The sequence below is a fragment of the Protopterus annectens genome, chromosome 8.part0 (genome assembly GCF_019279795.1).
Source record: "Protopterus annectens isolate FY-2018-M chromosome 8.part0, PAN1.0, whole genome shotgun sequence".
Taxonomy (NCBI): domain Eukaryota; kingdom Metazoa; phylum Chordata; order Ceratodontiformes; family Protopteridae; genus Protopterus; species Protopterus annectens.
Window position 1 is genome coordinate 736,157,376 of NC_056741.1, and position 24,236 is coordinate 736,181,611.

General features: G+C 41.4%; 1 protein-coding gene across 2 annotated transcripts in view; it reads right to left on the minus strand.

Moving 5' to 3' along the window:
* The window catches only part of PRICKLE3 (prickle planar cell polarity protein 3), a 1,188,758-nt gene that overhangs the window by 57,843 nt on the left and 1,106,679 nt on the right, over positions 1–24,236 (minus strand). For both annotated transcript variants that reach the window (XM_044080198.1, XM_044080197.1), the window contains one exon: positions 1,336–2,133. In XM_044080198.1, coding sequence (XP_043936133.1) covers positions 1,336–2,133 — 798 coding nt within the window. The remainder of the gene's footprint in view (positions 1–1,335; positions 2,134–24,236) is intronic.

Here is a 24,236-nt window from a genome sequence, read left to right on the forward strand (position 1 = left end):
AAACTGAATGTGCACATTTTGTATCAGGGCATTGTGCCTATAACACTAACTGGTTGCAGGCATTATTGAAATGTAATGCCACTACCTACAGTGTTAAATTTATGAGATGGAACAGAACGTGAGGATAAATAAGGACCATCATTATTATATACCTGTAATCGCACATGGCATAAAACTGGGGTTACAAAAATATAAACAAGTCACAAGCTGCCTTACTCAGTTTCCTTTATGTCTCACATACAAACTCAGGCACAGTGTAAAATCTGATGCCAAAGTGCACTTGAAAGTCCAAGGAATAATATTTATTTTTATAATGATCAAATCATTCAAATGTTCAGTTTGAGCAACAGAGAAAGTATTCAGGGCTCAATCACTGGCACAATACCAGGGTAGTTAACTAGAGCCCGTGTTTTGAATTTATGAAAATGTGTTGTCATCAGTAGGGCTGGCCTTAATACTGATCAAATGGGCTAACTGGGTGAGCACTGTTCATGTGAGAAAGGGATTCCGCATTCAGTGAAGCAGCACCACTTAGTGGTAGTTAAGTGCATTGCTCAGTAGCTCTCCTATAAAGACAGAAATGAAAATATGCTGAGTGGACAGGTGTTTTTACACGTAAATATGTGAAGATGTAAAACCCAGTAACATCCTTTGTGAAACAAAATGGAAAGGGACAGTTTAAAAAGTGTTGACTTTCCAGAGTGATATTCAATCAGTTATGGATACCTCCTGTCTCTTTGGAAACTTGGATGTGGCTTCAAGTAACACCTCAGAAAACAATTTCACCTCCCACACTTAAAGTTAAGAAGCCACATTACCTAGTTAAGCAAGACTACAGTTCAGTATCACAACTGGAAGTGAAATGCATCATGTGGACTAATAACTGGCATTCTGAGTGATGCAGTAGTAATCCTTCTGGGATGTGACCAGAACATATATGTGCCACTGGTCACAGCAGACAGGACTTACCACTTTATGTATGGCTTACCACGGAAACACATTAGCAAATGTTCAACTTGCTAGAAAATACACAGGAAAGTAAGAGAGTTATGACAAAATGAATACTATTGCAGGAATCAAAATAAGTGATGCTGTTTTTGTGACTAAAGGGACCACATTCTGGCTATGCAGATTTCACAAACTGTCAAACTTCTGGCAAAGAAAATATCTGTCTCAATGTTTACATTTCCAGTGAGAGGTAGCACTTCTCATGCCTTGAACATTTCAGTAAAGTGGTTAGTTAGTTTAGTTCCTGTTGCATCGACAAGGAGCTCATCGAAGCGATGTAGCTTTATTAAAGTATGTACCACATAAATCTATAGTGGTTATACTTACCTTTGTTAATCTGATCGGACTTGTCAAAGCTCGTTGATGTACCACGTGAGGCATACTGTGGGGGGTGAACCTCCTTGCCATATGCTAATTTGCCAATGGGCTCAGACATTTTCAGACTTCTGGTACTGATATCAGCTTCCCATCTTCTGAAAGATCCCCCCCTTGAAGATCTCTGTGACCCACTGTCAGATAGTTCACTAGTCTCTTCTTTCTGCCTAAAGCAATCACTACGAAAGGCACTTCCATTGAGGAATTCCACTGGACTTTGACATGACACTGATTTAGGTCTCTCATGTATATGGTTATCAGGTGCCTTTGTCCTGTTTATACTATGATCTGCCCAAGGAGGCTCTCCCTGTGGTGACACCTGTCCAGAACTGACTTCAGAAGAACCTTCCTGCTGTAGTCCCTGTACTGTATCCTTTCTGAAATGTTGGTTACGACTCATGGGATCATTATTACCCTCAGGCAAGGAAGGTGGGGAAGGGACAGAAGGCAGGTTTCCAGAGAAGGGTGTTGACCTGCACACAGCAAGAGGTCTGCAGTCTTTTGTTATGGACATTTTTCGCTGCCTGCCACTCCGTCGGGATTCCCTTGTACGGGTCTGAAATGCAGAATCACAGGAGTCAGAGCCATTGGGGTCCTCACCGAGGCTGCATGATCTAGAGCAAAATATCTGTCCTTGTTTGGGTAAGAAGGGTTTGCCAAGCAGAGGCTTTCTGCAGTGAGCACAGCTGAAGCATTTGTCGGATGCATGCCAGTGTTGTCCCTCATATGTCATCTGACCCTGGTCAATGCCTGCAAAAGAAAGGTGGAAAAATGCTACTTGTCAACAAGTTAAATAACAAAAGACTTTGAAATAAATATTACTACTACTACCAATAATAATAATAATAATAATAATAATAATAATAATAATAATAATAATTATTATTATAACAGTAATACCCATTTGTTAACTAGGTATGCCTGCTGGACACACAATGTATTTCAGGGCCAAAGAAGGAGTCAATGTTAGGTTAAGTGATTTGCTCAAGATTGCCTAGTAGGCAAATGAGGGCTAAGGGAATCAAACCTTGTTCTACAGGAACTACACCTCAGACCCTTAACCCTCTGTGCAAACTAGCAGACAGACATAACAGGCAACATAACAAATATATCACAGTCTGTAAAATCCTACTTAAGCAAGAAAATGAAGCCTGTTCAAATGCATCTAGATTCTGTAACACTTTCTTTAAAGTTTTTAGCATTATAATTTATTGTAATACGTCCTTTTTATATGTAGACACTGCCAGCATATATTTGAAAATTAAGCGTATGGTGATCATGTTTTAAAAAGTTAAGAATCAGCACTAGAATAAGATTTCAAAATTAGAATCAAAAAAGCTAGACAGACAGCACTGTGATCAGCAACTCCTTCCATGAAACATGCACACACTCACATACATATACATATTGTAGATGTACACACAGACAGGTATAAGCGAAATGGAAAAGAAAAACAAACCATTTAAATCAAACTGAAAATGCAACTATTTAAATCAAACTGAAAATGCAATTAATCTCATACATTCAAGCATACCTTGCAACCTCTTAGCACAAGGAATATGGACAAAGCCAAAAATAATGGTGGAACAAAGGCCCACAAATAGGGACAATTTTAAATGTTGCTCTTATACACTTTAAAATTTGCTACAATAAAAGGTTTAAAACTCAAATGTCTGATATTATTCAGTGAATTCAATCCTCACTAATTTGCCAGAACACAAACTTTATGGGGAACAAACTAAAAATAGGAGTCAAAAATCATCATTCTGCAAAAATCTAGACAGCTGAGAGGTAAGCTTTCAAATCATACAACAATTTTACTGAAAGTATACAATAAAACAAGGGATGACTAAAAATATGGAAAGATTGAACTTTAACATAGGGAACTAACAATCTTAAAAAAATTGGGCTACACAAAATCAGCTCAAAGGTCATAAGAAAATATAGGGAGAAACATCCAAGTAAGTGCCTTCTCTTAAGATAATTAAATTCTAGCACCAATTCAGTGGAAAACAAAACTGAAAAGCAGATTAACTATATTACACAAAAGCACCATCAACACAGTATGCAAACGCACAACTGCATTTAAACATTCTGAATGCCCATACCGTGACTTGTATAACCCACTCATAAACAGCACAACTTAAACAAAGCAGGTAAATACCAAACATTTCTTAGAAACATGCACTACTTTGCAGGCAAGTCACTGCCTTGTATTCGGGGGGATTGACGACACTCTCTTGGCTCATCAATGTTGCAGACACTGACCTCCATTTGTGGTCCTTCATATTCTCAGTCTCTGGGACATTTGAAAAGGGTCCACTATGATCAGTACACACTGACCACTGGGGGGAAACAATATATGTACACATACATATTAAGAGATAAATATGCAGTAAGGTTCATTTTCACAGTTTATAAAACTAGAAACTATAGCCTAAACCATGAGTTTTCTTGCCTGGAGCACAAATAGAGATGGTAGACCAGCCACAACCAAACGCAGTAACCAGCACCACCTAATATAATATCAGATTTCCATTGTAATTCCACGCACCCCAAAAGTAATTTATTGGCAATTGTTGCATTTTTTGCCTCACTAAAATACTTAAAAAAGGCTAAATGGATTCACTTTATAAAAGGAAACTAAATGTCAAAAAGAAGGCAGTACATGCACACCTGGTAAGAGTCACAACAATGTTTCATCCATGGCATAGCAAATTGTCAGTACAGGTATGCCGTGTGTGTGTGTATACAGGCTAGATGGCATGGGGTGAAAGGTTTGTAGCCTGATATGAGCCCAGGCCCAAGTAACTTCCACTACATACTCCCTCTGTCTATATGGGCTTGAGGAGCTGAGGTGAATTGTTGGTTCCTCAGCCATTCATTCAGGCTGCATTTAAACCAAGTTATGAAGCGACTTTGATATGAAGATGGAGTCTGTTGCATAGACAGGGGTACTTTCAGGGGAAGTTATCTATCCCAACAACAGAAACTGATGATATTACAAGTAGAATTAAGTCTCTAGAGTGGGTACAGCTGCACAAACATGTAAAAAGTCATGCAGGGCATGGCTGCTTACAGCCTTGCAAACTAAGCAGATGTCAGTTTGCAGAAGTCTGTAGGAAAGACAGTATAGTGATAATAGAGCTTTTACAAGTTCTGTGTAGCTTACAAAGCTCACAAGCAATATTTTCTTTTTTTGGGGGGGAGGCAATATGTCTACATAGAATAACTACTGCAGGTGATAAGTTTTCTTTAAATGTAAAAGGGTTTCAGTATACTCCATAAAGTACAGTTGTGTACACTTACCATAAATGTAGATGTTTGAGTGTATTCACTGTTGCAGTCATCACATTTGGGTTATCCCTGCCAGGGTAGCCCTCGGCCGGCCCAAATACCAGAGGCTTAGTATTTCTGCATCGGTTGCTGTCACTTCAGGACTGACATCAGGGCGTCAGTGGTATAAAGTAAGGCAGCTGACGCCATTACATAAGTTTTTCTTGCCCTGTCAGGAGCCCCCAAGTGGGAGCCAGAATATGGTGGAAGAACCCCACTAGTAGAAAGTAAATACCCAAAAAGTTCCTTGTAAGGAGAGAGAGAGAGAGAGAGAAGAAAAATAGGGGGTTGGAGGGAGGGTAACCACGACTGCAACGGTGAATACACTCGAACATCTACATTTACGGTAAGTGTACACAACTGTACTATGTTCTTTGTGTTTCACTGTTGCAATCATCACATTTGGGTTGATTCCCAAAGCTAAGGAAAAGGGTGGAGGCAGTCAAGAAGACTAGGGCCTGGCTAGGATGCCCTGCAAGACTGTAGTTGCAAAGCCTGCCCTGGATTTGGAGAAGACAGGTAGGTGGTAATGCTTGGTGAAGGTGTGAACAGATATCCATGTGGCAGCCTCCAGGATGTCCCTGGTGGGTACTCCTCTGAGGAAAGCTACAGAGGTGGAGCTGCTCTGGTAGAGTGAGTCTTGACCCCCTTAGGGGGAGGTTTTCCATGTTGCTTGTAACAGAAATGAATGCAGTATGCTATCCATTTGGAAATGTTTTGTTTGGATATGGCTTTGCCCTCTGCCCCTGCAGCAAAGTTGACTAGCAATTGATCTGTCTTTCTGAATGATTTTGTCCTGTCTAGATAGAATCTGAGCTGTCTGTGCACATCTAGAGCGTGAAGGATCCTTTCCCCCTTGTTTTGTGGGTTAGGGAAAAAGGTGGGCAAATGAATGGATTGGTTGAGAGCCACACTGGACATCACTTTGTGCATGAAGGATGGGTTAGTCCTGAGGGACACCCTGTCAGCATGGAAGATGATGAAGGGCTCTACAGCCATAAGTGCTTGTAGCTCAGATACTCTTCTGGCTGAAGTGATGGCCAGAAGTAAGGCTGTCTTCCAGGAAATAAACTAACTCTGCTGAAGATGCTGGTTCAAAGGGGGGGGGGTGGTAGGGTGAGTTTTTCCAACACAAAGTTTAGGTCCCAAGCTGGGGTAGGTGCTCTTCTGGGTGGCCTCAAGTTGCTAGTCCCTCTTAGGAACTGTTTGACGAGAGGGTGTGAGAAAAGTGGTGCTCAGTGTTGAAATGAGCAGAGATAGCAGAGGCATGAATTTTAATAGAGGAAAAGGAGAGACAACTGTGTAGCAGGTCAGCTAGGTAAACCAGGATGAGAGGTAAAGAGGGCTGTGCCATATCAGCTCCCTTAGCCTGAATCCAGGTGCAGAACCTTTTCCATTTGTCAGCATAAGACTTTGCAGTGCTAGGGCATCTAGCCTCACATATAACATCTAGAACCTGTTTACTGAGATTGGCAGCTTGATCAGTGGTCAGGGAATAAGCCAGGCTGCCAAACTGAGGGTCTGCAATTGGGGATGCATGAATTCTCCTTCTCTCTGGGTCAGGAGGGTTGGGGTCTGAGGGAAATGCCATGGTGGCAGAGGGGACAGGCTGCACAGCAGTGGGCACCAGTGCTGGCATGGCCAGTCTGAAGCAATAAGAATTGTCCTTGTTTTTTCCTCCCTTATTTTGAGTGATACCCTGGTAATGAGAGGTAGTGGAGGAAATGCATTGACTGATATATCGACTCAGGGGAAGGACAGGGCATCCACTTTCCAGGCCCTGCAGTGAGGCTCCCTGGTGTAGAACCTGCTGATGGCTGGAGTGGAAAGCAAAGAGGTCGACCTTCATGGTGCCCCACTTCTGAGTTATTATGGTGAAGGTTCTTTGGTCTAGCTGCCACTCATGTGGGTCTATAAGATTTATGCTTAAGTTGTCTGCCAGAGAGTTTAGAGAGCCTGGCAGGAATTGTGCTAATAGGTGTAGTTGCATGGCTGAGGCTGTGTGCCAAAGGGTCATGGTGAGCCTGCATAGAGGGTAGGAGTGAGTCCCTCCCTGCTTGTTGATCTACCACATCACAGTGGTGTTGTCTGTTTTGATCCGGAGAACCCTTGGGGAGAGAAGAGGCCTGAAAGCTGTCAATGCATGCTGGACAGCTAACATCTCTTTTTGGTTGATGTGTTGATGCATTTGCTGTGGGCTCCATTGGCACTATATGCACCTGCTGTTCAGGTGTGCACCCCAGGCATAGTTTGATGCATCTGTGGTAAGGGTCTGGGAGGCGGGGGTGGTGAGAAAGGTAGTTCCTTGTTGTGGGAGCATGCTGCTGCCCACCAAAGAAAATATTTCCATAGGCAAGGTATCACTGGTGTAAGAGTTTCCAAGTCTTGTAAGTGTTGATACCAAAGGCTTTTTAGGTACCATTGAAGTTTCCCCGTATGCAGTCTGGCATATGGAATGAGTAGAATGCAAGATGCCATGAACCTCAGAGCTTGCAGGATTTTCCTTGTGGATAACTGGGGTCTGATAGCTAGTTGAGAGAAATAGGCTGTCAGGTAGTTTGCTTTTCTGGTGTAAGGAATGCCATCTGGGATGCTGTATCCAGGCTTGCTCCCAGGAATATAATCCTTTGGGTGGGTACTAGTTTAGATTTCTTTTCATTGATACTGTACCCTAAGGAGGTCAGTAGGGGCTTTACAAAGGCCAGGTGCTTGGTTGGGTAAATTTGTATATTTCTTTGTCTGCAAAAAGCAATGGTGGGAGCCAGACATTTTGTGAAAACTCTGGGAGCAGTAGATAAGCCAAAGGGAAGTGCAGAAAACTGGAAGTGCAGAGATCCTGCCCTGAAACTCAGATATTTCCTGCATGATTCCCTGATTGGGATGTGGAGGTAGGCCTCTTTTAGGTGTAGGGTGGCTAGCCAAGCATTCTTGGAGAGCATAGGTAGTAGTTGCTGGAGGGTGAGCATTTTGAATTTTGGTATTACCAGGAAGGTGTTTAGAATGGATAGATTGAAGATGGGGTGCCAGGTGCCCTCTTTTCTGGGTACCAGGAAAAGTCTGGAATAGAAACCTTGGCCTATCTGTTCTGCAGGTACGTGCTCTATTGCCCTCATAGAGAGCAGGGAAAGGACTTGCTTTTTTGCCTCTGCCCACTGGTTTGGAGGAGATCTGGGAACCCTTTTGGGGTTGGGAGAGTGTGGAAAGAAAATTTGTATCCCTGGGACACTATGTTGAAGACCCAGTGGTCGTTGATAATGGTGGCCCAGGTGCATGCGGGGAAGGAGAGTTTTCCTCCTAGGAGCAAGTGCAGGTGGGCAGAGGGAGGGGGTGAAAATGGAGAGTCATTGTGAGTTCTTACCATGAGGAGGTGGCTTTATACTCCCTGGTTTTGAAGTGGAGGAACTCCATTACTTTAATCTCTGCATTCCCTATGGCTGTTGTCTGGTGGGGGTCTGCTTCCCCAGGGTCTGGGCTGAACTGACCTGGAGGGGGCAGGAAAGGACCAGTGCTTGGAAGGGAAATGCCTACTGAACCTCAGTGGCTGGACCTGTAGGAAATCCTTAACTGTCTGCATAGATTCAGCTTTTTCTTCCATCTTTTTTAAGACCTCCTCTGCCTTGGTGCCAAATAAGTTGTCTTTGTGCAAGGGTGCATCCACTAATTTAGATTTGACATGGTCTGGCAAGGGCTGTTCCTTAAGCCAAGCATGCCTTCTAAGGACAGAACCGGTGGCTGCTGCCCTGCTAGAAGCTTCTAGGGCATCAAAACCACAGTGTAAGGTGTGCTTAGTTACTTGACTTGGAGAATGCATTAACTCTTGTAACTCTATTTTCTGCACAAGCAGGAAAAGATGATATTTTTTGTTTGAGGAGTTCTATGGTATGTTGCTGAAATTTTAGCATATGGAACTGACAATTTAGTACTCTGATAGCATGAGTAGCAAAGGTGTATACATTTATACCCCATCTGTCTAGTGCTCGGGAATCCCTATCTGAGGAGGTGGGATTCTTAGCAGAAGTTGCTTTAATTCCTTTAGGCTCTTGAGAAATAACCCCAGGGTCAGCAGTAGGATTTTTAAAAAGACATTTGTGTGAGTCAGGGACTCTGTAATACCAGTCAGGTTTTCTGGGAGCAGGAGGGAGGGTGTCAGAAGTCAAACTAGATTCCATGAAAACATCATCCACAACATCCAGGACAGGAGAAATGGCCAGGGGTCTGTGCTGTGGAAGATCTAAGAATTCTCTGAGTCTCTTTTTAGACTGAGAGTAGCCCTGATATTCCCACTGGAAATGCTCCTTTAAAGTATGAAGGGTTTCCCCAAAGGAAAAGTCCTAGGGTGGAGATGCTGAAGGAATGGATTCCTCTGCATCAGTATCCTCATAAGCAGAGAGGGGTTGCATGTCTTCATATTCAAATGCATCAGAGTCATCAGACTCCTGATAAAACTACTGGGGACAGATCTCTTTTTCTTTTGGAAGTGGTAGCTTGGCTTTCCCTGATCAGCATTATAAGGCTTTCCACCATTTTAAGCATTTGATACTGAGGCAAGGAAGCAGGTGTCAGAGATTGGGTTGTCGGTTTCTTGGTCATGGTTCGTACCCTGGGCCTTAGAAACTTGGTAGTTTTTGAAAGAACAGTAGACAAGAAAGAAGTCATTGGTTGGTTTGTGCCAAGAATCGGTAGTGCAAAGTACTTCCTCGGATGCCGGTGCCTACTCAGCGGCTCCTGACCCATCCAAGGTAGGGACAACCACAGGATCCTTAGTCGATGAATAGTTTTGCGGCATACCAGACTCTGAAATGGTCTCGGTAGCGGGCTGCAAAGCCACAGAAGCTGGCATCAGGGGCTACGAAAGCGCCTCACTGAAGACCGGAGAACTGACGACTAGCTTAACGGAAGCATCGTCTGTAGGTTTGGACCTCTGCGGTCTGTCTCAGTCTTTATCCTTGTGTTTATTCATAAAATCTGCTGTCAGATGGCTTACCGAAGCCATATCGTAAGTCGACGACTGTGAGCAAAAATATCTAGCTACAATAACGGCCCGACGACATATAGTTCTGACATTGAACAAAGCACAAAAACTACAGCGAGGGATGTCGTGGTCTGGGCTTAAGCAAGCGACACAGTAAGAATGAAAGTCTCTGTATGGTATTTGCTTTCCACAGGCAAGACAATTGTTAACTTTTTCTGACATCGGTTAGAGCAAGAAAAAAGGATCCCCAATGGGGTACTTAGCTTTAGAAGACTTTAGCTTCAGTTCAGAAGATGAAACTCAGGTAGTGGCCAACCAGCACTTATGCAAACTGCTTCTGCTTTGGGCTCCTCGGCAAGAAAGACTGATATAATGGCATCAGCTGCCTTACTTTACACTACTGACAATCTGACATCAGTCCTGAAGCGACAGCAGCCGACACAGAAATACTAAGCCTCTGGTATTCGGGCCAGCTGAGGGCTACCCTGGCAGGGATAACCCAAATGTGATGACTGCAACAGTGAAACACGAAGAACATCATGGACTTGAAGAGAAAATTGATAGATTTTATTTAAATATAAAAGGGTTTCCTTCTACCCCATTTTGTATTAAGTTAACATGTTTTCTTATGTTGCTTTGTGTAGCTCTGACAGGATAGTATACCTGTCAGTATGCATATACTGGCTAATGTATAAATGGTTGCACTGAATGACAGTACCTTTGGAATGTAGGGAGTCTAACAAGCTAATTCATACATTACACTGTTTCAGGCTATAGGAGTCTGACAATCTAATGTATAGCTAGGAGTTATTTTCCATCCTGACTAGGAGTGTCAAAGGCTAATGTTTTTCTTAATTAATGTACAGATGTCTTGCTTTTTCCCCCATCTCCTTCATTCATTCCAATCAGACTTTGTAGCCCTAGCTGGTCTCCTGATTTATAAGGAAAATCAAGATGTTTGCTTGAATTAAATAAAACATTTGAATCTTTTGACTTTAAGATGTCTACTATTATTTTTACAGTATACAAGCTACTTTTAAATAACAAGTAAATCTCACTTTTGAGACTTCCAAGATGGCCACACAGAGTAGCAGCATAATTCTAGTTCTTCCAGTGTGAAAACAGAAACTTAGCAGAGAAAGCCAGTGGACCTAGATTTCTGGGTAAATGTCAGTAACTGGCTAGTTAAGTACAATTCCTGGATGACAGGAAAAATGAAATATAGAGGACCTGGAGTAAAATCAGCTACAAAAGGTGACAAAAACCACTGACTAGGAAAAGTAATGTAGCTGCTCATTAAAAAGCAATGCAAGCTCCAGACATGACTTCTAGTAACCTAGAGGAAAGTATAAGGCAAATGCACACAGACCTGGCTAAAATAAGTGAAACACTGATCAACTCAAAACAATAAAAGACTGGAAAAGCTTTAAACAGATATTCAGATGAGGTAATAAAACTGCAAAAGTCAGTGGTAGAAATGAAGAAAAGGCTAAATATGAGACTGCACAAGTACACATGTTTCAAATAATAATAGAATTAGAGGAAAGAGTGTGACATCCCTCCTCTGGGCCAGTAATCAAGGAGCCTCAATCTTCACCACTGACACTGGTGAGGGACATTCACTTGGAACAAAAATAAATACACACAGTATTTCCAGATGCAGCTCTCTGCACATAGCACAATTCACATTAAGAGCACACAGGAAACATAATCCCGTCCTGGGGGTGTGAATGCCTCTCTCTCACCAGGCCCCAAATAAGTCTCTACACTGACCACAACTGTACAATTGAGTCCTCAGCCGAGTGTTCCAAGTCCTGCACCACCCTCTCTGTGAAACCATTGCTCTGTGCCCCTGCTCCAAGTAGCGGACACACACACTCTGTGAGATTTTATTTTCACACACACACACACACACACACACACACACACACACACACACACACACACACACACACACACCTAGGAAAGGCTGGCACAGATTCACCAGCTATGCTCCCTCTGTCTAGACTATAAGGTATATACTGCCACCAGAACAGTCCAAAGCCAGCTACTCTAAGGTTCTTACCAGGGTATCAAATTATACTTAGTAAAATTAGCACTTATACAAATGATAGTGTTTAACCAATGCAGCAAGGTGGCCACAGAGTCAACAAATAAATACAAGTACTCTCAATGGTTATAATGTTCTTTAAAAGGCCAGCCACAATGAAAAGTTTAAATATACTTAATAATAAATAATAAAAAACATGAAAATATTAAGTATCCATTTACAATAAACACCAGAGTTTAAATTACAGGAAATATTAAAAATAACACAGATAGATGGATTCACACAGATGCAGAAAAACAGTACTTAACAAATCTCACTATATTTTCCTGACTGATTTAAAGAAAGTACAGTTGTGTACACTTACCATAAATGTAGATGTTTGTGTGCATTCACTGTTGCAGTCATTACATTTGGGGTTATCTGTCTGCAGGTAGCCCTCAGCCGGCCTGAATATCAAAGTCTTAGATTCCTGTATCGGATGCTGTCTCCTTTTCCATGACGTCAGGTTGTGAGGGTATAAAACATGACCCAATGCCATTACATCAGTTTTTCTTGCCCCAGATGTCAGGTGCCCCCATATTGGGAAGCAATTATATGTTATGTTACACCTCCAACAAAAAGCAGATACACCAGAAATCTCAAATACACCAAACAAGAAGGAGAGGTAGAGCCAAGAGAAATCAGGGGGCTGGAGGGAGGGTAACCAGGACTGCAACAGTGAATACACTCAAACATCTACATTTATGGTAAGTGTACACAACTGTACTATGTTCTTCATGTTTCACTAATCCCACTAGGCACCAAGGCACTGAACCCTCCGTTTAATGACACCAAACAGCACTTTAGATAGGATCAGCTCCAAAATATCGAACACCAGGTGGACGAGCAGGAAAGGTTAAAAAGTTCTTTTACTGTACACAACAAGAAAACCATCCAAGTAACCACAAGCGCTTTCGCCTGTTCTTAACAGGCTTTTTCAAGTGTATTAGGTTGCTGTTTCTCTCAAAATTTAAACCAAACCAAACCTGCTCATGTGATTGAATTAATTGCATGATTGTCATCAGTTAATTGATACAGAATGTTTAAAAATACATACCCTAAAACCTGTAATTCTTTTTTCAAAACATTAAAAACTGCAGCTTTAATATCAAATCTTTATGTAGTTTACATATAGAAAAAAATAAATATATAACTGAATTTTCAGGACCTTAAAATATGACTTAATACTTTGTGTAAACTTATTGCGTGAAAAATATATTACAGAAATTTCTTGAAATGGAATAATTTCTTTTCGGGTACAATAAACACACATTTTGTAACCACAAAGACATTTCTCTTTCTCATTGCTTCTGAACAATATGCAGGTTTTAAAAAATATCAATTAGATACTTACTACAAACCCCTAACCTATTTAATTTATTAAAAAATTGTGCTAAAATATACTGCTTTGCTTTAGGTTGCAATTAAACAACTTGTAATACTAAAGTGTGACTTTCTTAGTATTTACTGCTTTTAGATGATAGTTAAACCTTAGAAATTCAGCAATGACCAGATTCAGAACCATTGGTACAGTTACCTACAATTTACAACAATATGGGGTACTTCAGTTGATCCTGTTTCTTCTAGCCCTAAGAACATCCCCTAAACTTATCCCTTCATTTATGCCTGGATATTTGGTTGCATTAAGCTTTAGTTGCCAGGTTAATTCTTTAATGCCCAGCATTGTTTCCCAGTCTCCTCCTCTCAAGTCTTGTTTTACATTGTCCACTACAAAAAACTTTAATGCCATATTTTTACAACTGAGAGAATGCTTATAAAACGCACTTGTCTCTTTCTTTGTTTTAATGTCGTTTGTGTGTTCATATATTCTGCGTTTTAACTGCCTCTCAGTTTTGCCCACATAAAAGGATGGGCATTTTTGGCAAAATCCTATATATATAACGCCAGATGAATTACAATTGTAATTGCACTTTGCATACAAGGTACTTTTACGTGAGGGAATATGAACCTGTTCTTGGTTAATAAGATAGGAACATTGTTTGCATCTACCGCATGCAAAAGTGCCTTTTCTTTTTGTTACTGGGGCTTGTTGTTTCTCTTCTGATTGGATGTTTTGTTCAAATATTCCCTTCAAATTGATGTTCCTTTTCCTAGTAAAAGTTATATGTTCAGGGAATAACTTGTTAAATTCATCCTGTAATGCAATCATGGGCCATAAATTCTTAATAGTGTTTTCAATTAGTAAAGAGTCCTGAGAATATGTGTATACAAAATTCTTGTGCTTGTCACACTTAGTGTCATGTTGCTTGCTAAATACTACTGGCCCTATTCCCAACAGAGGTTTAAGATCATTCCCTCTTCTGTGAACAATTTCATCCAGTATAACCTGGAACAGTTCAAAAGGGTAACCCCTAATGTGAAAAGCTTTTCTTAAAAATTCTGCCTCATCTTGAAATAATTCGTCTGTGCTACACATTCTGGACGCTCTTACTAGCTGTCCTTTGATGATGCCCTTTTTAATATGCCAAGGATGGCCACTATCATAATGCAAATATGCGTTACAGTGTGTTTCTTTCCTGTATATCTGTGAAGTGAAACCTTTTTGATTAAGTCTTTTTGTTAATGTAATGTCCAAGTAGTTCAAACTTTCTTTACTCAACGTATAAGTGAATCTGAGAAAACAAGTGGTGTTCTCCAGGTACTCTATAAAACCTAAAAATTGTTGTTCTGTACCTGACCATAGGATGCAAATATCGTCCAAAAACCTTTTGTAAAATACAATATGTTCTTTCCAGCTGGTGTTGTGTATGAATTCCTTCTCCCACTTGTGCAAAACTATATTTGCATATGCAGTAGCATGGAAGCCCATAGCCACCCACTTTTTTGTTTGTAGAATTCTTCATTAAAGTTTATAAAGTTGTTGTGCAGCACAATTCTCATAAATTCTAGTATTGTATTAACTAGATCAGTGCTGAGTCCTGATTCCTTAACAATAGCCTCTCCAAACCAGTCCATACCTTGCTCGTGTGGTATGCTCGGAAATAGTTCGACAATGTCTATTGTTACCATAAACAAGTTAGAATTGTCAATTTCTTGATTTATGTTGGTAAGGAACTCCCACATCTTTACAAACAAAATCCAGCTGCTTAACATATTTTTCAAGTGGAAGTCAATGAATTTACTCAGAGATTCAGTTACACTGCCTGCTCCTGATACAATAGGATTTAAATTTTAAGGAGCAAGTCCCTTGTGCACCTTGGGGATACCAAAAGTACAGCCGTTTTAGGTTTAGAGTCTGAATAAAAATTATGAGTTTTTCATCCAAAAATCCTTGGAGTAATAAATCATCTATATACTATTTGATTTTACTCACTGCTATGTTAAGCTCATTCAAAGAGCTTGGTTCATAGGTGTTAGTGTTTTGTAACAAAGCAAAGATGTAGTTCTCATATTCAAGTTGTTTCATGAGCACTATACCCCCTCCCTTGTCCGGCTTCATTACTCTGATTTTATTCTTCTTTAAATTGTTAACCACATTCTGCAAATATTCAGGGAAATTAGTGGAGCCATGGTTTTTGTTTCTGGCTAAATTATCCCTAAAAATCTTTTCTATGATTTCCTCAAACATTTTTAGTTTAGGGTGGACAGGGGGGTTAAAAGTGCTACTTCTACTCAGAGTAGTTTCAAGTGGGGCCTGATTTTTAAAAATAGCAGTTAAATTTAAATTTCTTACAAACAATTTGAGTTCAATTAAAAGCTTAGGAAGAAAATGTATGCAAAGTGCAATTACAATTGTAATTCATCTGGCGTTATATATATAGGATTTTGCCAAAAATGCCCATCCTTTTATGTGGGCAAAACTGAGAGGCAGTTAAAACGCAGAATATATGAACACACAAACGACATTAAAACAAAGAAAGAGACAAGTGCGTTTTATAAGCATTCTCTCAGTTGTAAAAATATGGCATTAAAGTTTTTTGTAGTGGACAATGTAAAACAAGACTTGAGAGGAGGAGACTGGGAAACAATGCTGGGCATTAAAGAATTAACCTGGCAACTAAAGCTTAATGCAACCAAATATCCAGGCATAAATGAAGGGATAAGTTTAGGGGATGTTCTTAGGGCTAGAAGAAACAGGATCAACTGAAGTACCCCATATTGTTGTAAATTGTAGGGGTAACTGTACCAATGGTTCTGAATCTGGTCATTGCTGAATTTCTAAGGTTTAACTATCATCTAAAAGCAGTAAATACTAAGAAAGTCACACTTTAGTATTACAAGTTGTTTAATTGCAACCTAAAGCAAAGCAGTATATTTTAGCACAATTTTTTAATAAATTAAATAGGTTAGGGGTTTGTAGTAAGTATCTAATTGATATTTTTTAAAACCTGCATATTGTTCAGAAGCAATGAGAAAGAGAAATGTCTTTGTGGTTACAAAATGTGTGTTTATTGTACCCGAAAAGAAATTATTCCATTTCAAGAAATTTCTGTAATATATTTTTCACGCAATAAGTTTACACAAAGTATTAAGTCATATTTTAAGGTCCTGAAAATTCAGTTATATATTTATTTTTTTCTATATGTAAACTACATAAAGATTTGATATTAAAGCTGCAGTTTTTAATGTTTTGAAAAAAGAATTACAGGTTTTAGGGTATGTATTTTTAAACATTCTGTATCAATTAACTGATGACATTCGGAATGTATCTGACCCGACACTTGCAGCAGCTGGAGAGGCCACAAAAGTTCCTCACCAAAAGGATAAAGGGTCTCAAAAATCTGTCCTATGCTGCCCGACTGAAAGAACTCCAGCTCTATTCAGTCACACGCGCTTGCTCAGAGGTGACCTTTGCCTAACATACAAGGCCATGTCAAACCCAGATTTGATGAATATGCTTCACCTCAAAAATCTAGATCCATCAGAGCCACAAGGGGAGACTTAAACCTCGACACGGCTATTAATAGGGCGTGCTGGAGGGATAGATTCATCACCCAAAGACTCCCTATGCTGTGGAACAAAATCCGGTACATGTGAGGCAGAGCACCTCGCTGGCCTTGTTCAAGAGAAATCTTGACCAATGGATGGGAGATCGCAGATATACCCCAGGAATTACCTCAGTGTCACTGCTCGACAGAGGCACAGCAAAATAATGGGTATAGTTCCCCATACTAAAGGGGTGGCGTAAGCCACAAAACAATGGGCTAGGCTTATAAATGCCCTCGGGCAGATAGCCTAGTATGAACCTATGAACCTATGAACCTATGAACAATCATGCAATTAATTCAATCACATGAGCAGGTTTGGTTTGGTTTAAATTTTGAGAGAAACAGCAACCTAATACACTTGAAAAAGCCTGTTAAGAACAGGCGAAAGCGCTTGTGGTTACTTGGATGGTTTTCTTGTTGTGTACAATAAAAGAACTTTTTAACCTTTCCTGCTCGTCCACCTGGTGTTCGATATTTTGGAGCTGATCCTATCTAAAGTGCTGTTTGGTGTCATTAAACGGAGGGTTCAGTGCCTTGGTGCCTAGTGGGATTCGTGGTACTGACTTGTTCTCGTTGTATTGCTTCATGTTTCACTGTTGCAGTCATTACATTTGGGTAGATTCCCAAAGCTAAGGAAGGGAGGAGGAAGTCAGAGAGCATTAGGACCAGCTATTAGGCCCTGCAAAACTGCAGTGGCAAAACCAGCTCTGGATTTAGAAAAAAATAGGCACGTGGTAATGCTTGGTGAAAGTATGAACAGAGCTCGAGGTAGCAGCTTCTAGGATGTCCCTGGTAGGGACCCCTCTGTGAAAGGCTGTAGAGATAGATGCAGCCCTGGTGGAATGTGATCTTATCCCCTGTGGGGTAGGTTTTCCATGGTGTTTAGCAGAAATGAATGCAATGGGCTATCCACTTAGAAATAGTTTGCTTTGAAATGGCCTTCCCCTCTGTCCCTGCAGCAAAGCCAATTAGCAGCTGTTCAGATATCCTGAGAGGCTTAGTCCTGTCCAAATAAAATCTAAGTTGTCTATGCATGTTCAAAGAGTACAGAATTCTTTCTCCTTTGTTTTGTGGATTAGGAAAAAATGTGGGCAAATGAATGGACTGATTTAGGGTCACACTAGACACCACCTTGAGCATGAAGGAGGGATTGGTCCTGAGGTTAACCCTGTCTGCATGGAAGATAATGAAGGGCTCCACTGCCATGAGGGCCTGTAGTTCAGACTCTCTTCTTGCTGAAGTGATGGCTAAAAGGAAAGCTGTTTTCCAAGAAAGGAATTTCAACTCTGCAGTTGCAACTGGTTCAAATGCAGGGAGAGTGAGCTTTTCCAATACAAAGTTAAGATCCCAGGCTGGAGTAGGGGCTCGCCTGGGGGGGTCTTAAATTTTTAGCCCCCCCCTGAGGAATTGCTTCAATAGTGGGTGAGAGAAGAATGGTGGTTCAGTATTATAATGTGCTGAAATGGCAGAGGCATGAATTTTGATAGACGAGAAGGATGGGCCCTTGTGGAGCATTTCTGTTAAGTACTGAAGGATATGAGGTAAGCTGGGCACCGTAGTGTCCATCCCCTGAGTCTGGCTCCAGGAACCGTATCTTTTCCACTTTTCAGCATAGGATTTTCTAGTACTAGGTCTCCTTGCTTCCAGAATGACATCTAGCACCTGCTTACTGAGGGATGCTATTGGAGAGCTCAGGGAATTAGCCAGGCTGCAAGGTTCAATGTTTAAAGTTGAGGGTGCAGAATCTGGCCCGCCTGCTGGGACAGCAGGGAAGATGTTTGAGGTAGGTGCCATGGATCCAGCAGTATCATACTGCACAAGAGAGGGTACCAGTGCTTGTGAGGCCAGTCTGGTGCAATCAGTATTGTCCTTGGTTTGGCCTGTTTGATCTTTATCAGAATCTTTGAGAGGAGAGGCAGAGGGCGAAAGGCATAAACTGAGAGGCTTTCCCAGGTAAAGTACAGGGCATCCACTTTCCAAGCTTGACTGTGGGGAGTCCTTGTGCAGAATTTGTTCAATTGGTAGTTTTGAGGGGAGGCAAACAGGTCTATCCCTGGAATCCCTCATTTTTTCCTCAAGAGGTAGAATATTTTTGGTTCCAGTTTCCATTCGTGTAGGTCCATGAGATTTCTGCTTAGGTCATCTGCCAGTGCATTTAGCTTGTCTGGCAGGAATTGAGCTTGCAGGTGCACTTGGTAGCTCAGAGCTGTGTTCCACAGAGCCATGGGTAGTCTCAGAGAGGGTACGAGTGGGTTCCCCCCCTGCTTGTTTATGTGCCACATAACTGTGGTGTTGTCTGTCTTTACCAATAATTTTCCTGGAAGGATATGGTCTTTGAAGGCTGTCAGGGAATTCTGTACAGCTAACATTTCTTTTGGTTGATATGCAGGTGCATCTGACTCGGGTTCCATTTGCCCTGAATGCACTGCCCTGTCAAGTGAGCCCCCCATGCATAGTCTGATGCGTCTGTAGTCAGGGTTTGGGCGGTAGGGGGTAGATTGAAAGGGAGCTCCTTGTTTAGGTGGAAGGCCACTGCCCACCAAAGAAACTCTGTTTTTATACAATGAATGATAGGAATCATTGTCTCCAGGTCCTGAGAATGTTGACACCATGGGCTTTTTAGATACCACTGTAGTTTCCTCATATGCAGTCTTGCATATGAAATTAGTAGAATGCAAGAAGCCATGAACCCCAGGGCTTGCTGAATTTTCCTTGCAGATAGCTGGGTCTTTGTGGCCAGTAGTCTGAACTAAGTTGTCAAACCTGTTTCTCTGTTGTGTGGTAAGCCATCTGGGAAGTTGTGTTCAGGTTTGCTCCCAGGAATACAATTTGTTGGCAGGGTACTAGATGAAATTTCTTTTTGTTTATGGTGTACCTCAGCGAGGTTACAGATGTTTTAATTGCATGTCCTGGCTTTCTGCCTGAATTAGACAATCGTCCAGGTATGGGTATATTTGAATATTTCTCTGCCTGCAAAATGAAATGGCTGGAGCTAGACATTTTGTGAATACCCTGGGCACAGTAGATAAGCCAAAGGGAAGTGCAGAGAACTGATAGTGTATGGAGCCTGCTTTGAACCGTAGGTATTTCCTGCAAGATTCCCTTATTGGAATGTGCAGGTGAGCTTCCTTTAAGTCTAAGGTTACCAGCCAGGCACCTTTGCCTAGTATAGGAAGCAGCTGTTGAAGTGTTAGCATTTTGAATTTTGGGATTACCAAAATGGTGTTTAGAATAGACAGGTCCAGATTATGGTGCCAGGAGCTGTCTTTTCTGGGTACCAGGAAGAATCTTGAGTAAAAACCTTGTCCCCTTTCTTCTACTGGGACAGGCTGAATAGCCCTGATACTTAGAAGAGAGAGAACCTGCTGTTGAGCCTCTGCCCACTGATTTGGGGGTAGGTCTGGCCAACCGTTTGGGGTTGGATAAGGATTGGAAGTGGAATTTGTATTATTGGAAGACTATTTAAAACCCATTCGTCCTGGGTAATGAGTTCCCAGTTTTTTGCATGCAGGGCAATCTTTCACCCTAAGGGAGCAGGCAGTAGAGAAGGGCTTGGAAGGTGTAAGGTTAAGTCATTGTGATATTTTTCCATGGGGGGTGTCTTACTACTTCCAGCTTTGGAAGTGGAAGCCCCCCACTGCTTAGGCCTGTGTGTGCCTTGAGACTGTAGCCTAGGTGGTCTGCTTTTACTGGGTTTGGACTGAGAAGTCCTGGAAGAGACTGGAAAGGACCAATTCAAGGCCAATGCCTACTAAATCTGGGAGGCTGTACTTGCAGGAAATCTTTAACAGTTTGCATAGATTTAGCTTTTTCCTCCATCTCTTTAAGTACTTCTGCTTTGTTGCCAAACAGGTGGTCTTTGTTTAAGGGAGCATCCAGTAATTTAGCTTTAACATGGTCTGGCATGTTTTGCTCCTTAAGCCAAGCATGCCTTCTAAGTACAGACCCAGTGACATCAGCCCTGCAAGATGCTTCTAAAGAGTCAAAACCACATTGCAAAGTATGTTTAACAACTTGTTCAGCAAACTGCATTAAATCCTGTAATTCTTTATGTTCAGCACAGTCAGGAATCAACATCATTTTCTGTTTAAGTGGTCCCATAATATGCTGTTGATACTTTAACATATGAAACTGGCAGTTTAAGGCCCTAATGGCCAAAGTAGCAGAAGTGTATGCCTTCTTACCCCATCTGTCCAAGGCCCTGGAATCTCTATCAGAGAGAATAGGGTTTTTAGCAGTAGTAGCCTTAATGCCTTTAGGTCCTTGTGAAATGGTCTCTGGGTCCGCAGTAGGATTCTTGAAGCAGAACTTGTGAGAGTCAGGTACTCTGTAGTATCTGTCAGGTTTTTTGGGAGCCAGAGGTAAGATGTCTGGGGCCAGGCTAGATTCCAAAAAAGGCATCATATACAATGTCCAGGACAGGAGGGATAGCTAAAGGCCTGTGTTGAGGGAGGAGTAACTTTTTGGAGTCAGAGTAATCCTGGCTTTCCCAGCGGAAATGCTCCCTAAGTGTGTGTAAGGTTAAACCAAAAGAAAAATCTTCTGGAGGGGAAGCAGAGGGACTGGAATCCTCTGCAACAGAATCCTCATAGCTAGATAAGGGCAAATCCTGGTAAGCAGAAGAAACAGAAATTTCAGAATCCTGATCAGAAGAATCAGAAGGAAAATCAGTTCTAGGTCTCTTAGAGGGGGAAGGCTGGCTTCCCCTAATTAAAGTAATAAGGTCTTCAGCCATTTCTTATCATTTGTTTTTAGTCATATGGGCCTGACCATGTGGTTTGGACATCTGTTTTCTAGCCGTTGGTCGAGTTTTAGGCCTTGAAGAAGAAGATGGTGTCGGTTTGAAATGCAAGTCTGTAGGCCTGAATACACTCTAAAAAGCCGGTGCCTTCACAGCGGCTCCGGACCCATCCAAGGTAGAGACATCCGCAAGTTCCATAGTCGAAGAAGCATCTCGCGGCATACTGGATTCCGAATGGGTCTCAGCAAAAGCCTGTGAATCTGAAGTAGCAGGTTATCAGGGGCTGCGAAAGCACCTCACTGAGTACCAGCGAACCGGCAACTAGCTTAGTGGAAGCGCCATCGGCAGTTTTGGACCTATGCAGTCTGTCTCCGTCTTTATTTTTACGTTTTTTTCGGAATATCGGAAGTTGGATGGCTTACCAATGACGTTTCTGGATAGTTAAACCAAAATAATGTGCTGCAAAAATAGACTGATGACGAATAGTTTGGGGGTTGAATAAAGCACAAAACCGACAGCAAGGGACGTCGTGGTCTGGGCCTAAGCAAGGAATGCAGCACAAATAAAAATCTTCATGAGATATTTGCTTTCCACAGGTTAGACAATTGTTAACTTTTACTGACATCGGTTAAAGAACAAGAAAAAGGATCCCCAATGGGGTACTTAAATTTTTTGAAGACTTTGGTTCTGAAACTCAAAAACGAAAATTTCAGGAGTCGGCCAACTGGTACTTGCGAACTGCTTCTGCTTCTGGCACTGCGCGGCAAGAAAGACTGATGTAATGGCATCAGCTGCATGTTTTATACCCCTGACGACCTGATGTCATGGAAGAGGAGACAGCATCCAAAGCAGGAATCCAAGACTTTGATATTCAGGCCGGCTGAGGGCTACCTGCAGGCAGATAACCCCAAATGTAATGACTGCAACAATGAAACACGAAGAACATTTACTATTCCCTGGTTACTTACTAAAGGAAGGCAAAATGACGTTGGTGAGTAATCCTTCCCTGTCAGGTTTCAAAAGCAGACTGCCCTGAGACTTCTGCCTCATCTGGTATTAGAACTGTTAGAAAAATATGTATTAATGTGTGTATTAGTAATATGCTTAGTGCATTTAGAGCCTAAAAGAGTTAACATATTTATTCTCTTTCATACTGCATAAATCTGTACAAACTGCAGTTGCTTTCTGACCTTGTATTGTCAGCTAAATCTTGCTTGTGCTTTGGAAATTTACTGAGAAGCAGATGATTTCTGCTTACGTTAGGAAAATAATGAATAGAACAATGCTGCTTATATGAAACTCAGACAAGAAGTTCCGCTGTGCTGAGAACATACACAGCTGTGGAAGTAACAGATAATTAGGACAAAGCCTGCTTGAAAATATGAACTGCAATCAGCATTTGCTTGTATCTGTATTAGAAAAGTACCTTGAAAAGTAACAGTGTACAATAGACGCTTGTAAACGGATTAATAGTAACCAAAGCCAGGTTGTTTTTCTAAAATGTTTCTCACAGATCTAGTCATGTCAGCAGAAAATCTGAAGTAACACCTGCTGTAGTACAATGCTTAAAGTTGTGTTAGATTACGTCAGATTAGAAGGCCATATCTTGTGAAACAGTATAAGAATGAACATACTTCCTGTTAGTAGTTAGACAAATCCTTGTATTTGCATGTTTTTGTCTCCTTGCTGCAAATAAATTAAAGTGCCTTAACTGAACCTTACGTGTATTGGTCTTTGAAGTTTTTCCTTTGACAGATTGGTCCTTCGGACAGGAAACCTTCACTTCGCCTTGGATCAGACAGGCCAGGTGGCTTGAAACCGTACGGGGAAGAAACCACATCGGTTCTTCTTATTTGAAAAGTCCTCCAACTGAATTGTCGTACAAAAGAGGCCAGCCACTTTCTGATCTGCGACTGAAGGACAGGTTTACTCGAACCAGGTGATCAATCACGAAGGCTCAGGTAAGGTGAATCCACCTACTTTTTTCTGTTTTACATCAGGGACTAGATTTGTATTTGTTCTATTAGAGACTTTGTTTATAAGTCAGGGACAGAAAGATTACTGTCTTGTCATAGATCAGGGAAACAGAGCAGGTAGGCAGTCATTCTGAAGAGACTATAAAAATATCCATGGTACCACGTAAAAATAAGGTGTCACGTAACGATTAAAAGGGTAGAATAAAATGGGTAATAATTCTACAAAAAGGTCCCAAAATCCGCCGTTAACCGAAGACGCGAAATACATGCAGTCGCAGTGTGCTGATAATATTAAATACTACTCAAAATTGGTTAATAAGTATGAATTTGATGGTAAACTAGAGAAATCCTCACTTGTCAAACTTGTCAGACAGCTTAAAACCGATTCTAAAGGTCGGGTAAAGAAGCAACATCAATTAGGAATTCCTCAGGCACACAGGTGGATTGAGGAAGTAAACCGAAGGGAACAAAAGAGTAATAATTCAAAAGCAATGTTTTTAGATAAGGAGGATAATAACTTAGTAATAGCATCAGCCCCTCTGCCTCCCTTACCAGAATATGAGGCAAGTGAACAAGTTAGTCCACCCCTGCGATATCCTGCTATCACGGTAAGTAGAGACACTACAAAAGCAACACCGTTTGTTAGAGATCCCGTCGAGACCAGGTCTCGAACACAGGCAGGAAACTCAAAAGGGGACATTGAGTTATATCAAATGGGTAGAAATTCACGATATATAAGTGAGGAAGAAATATGCCCACTTATAGAAGTGCCTAATCCTCAGGCAGGGCA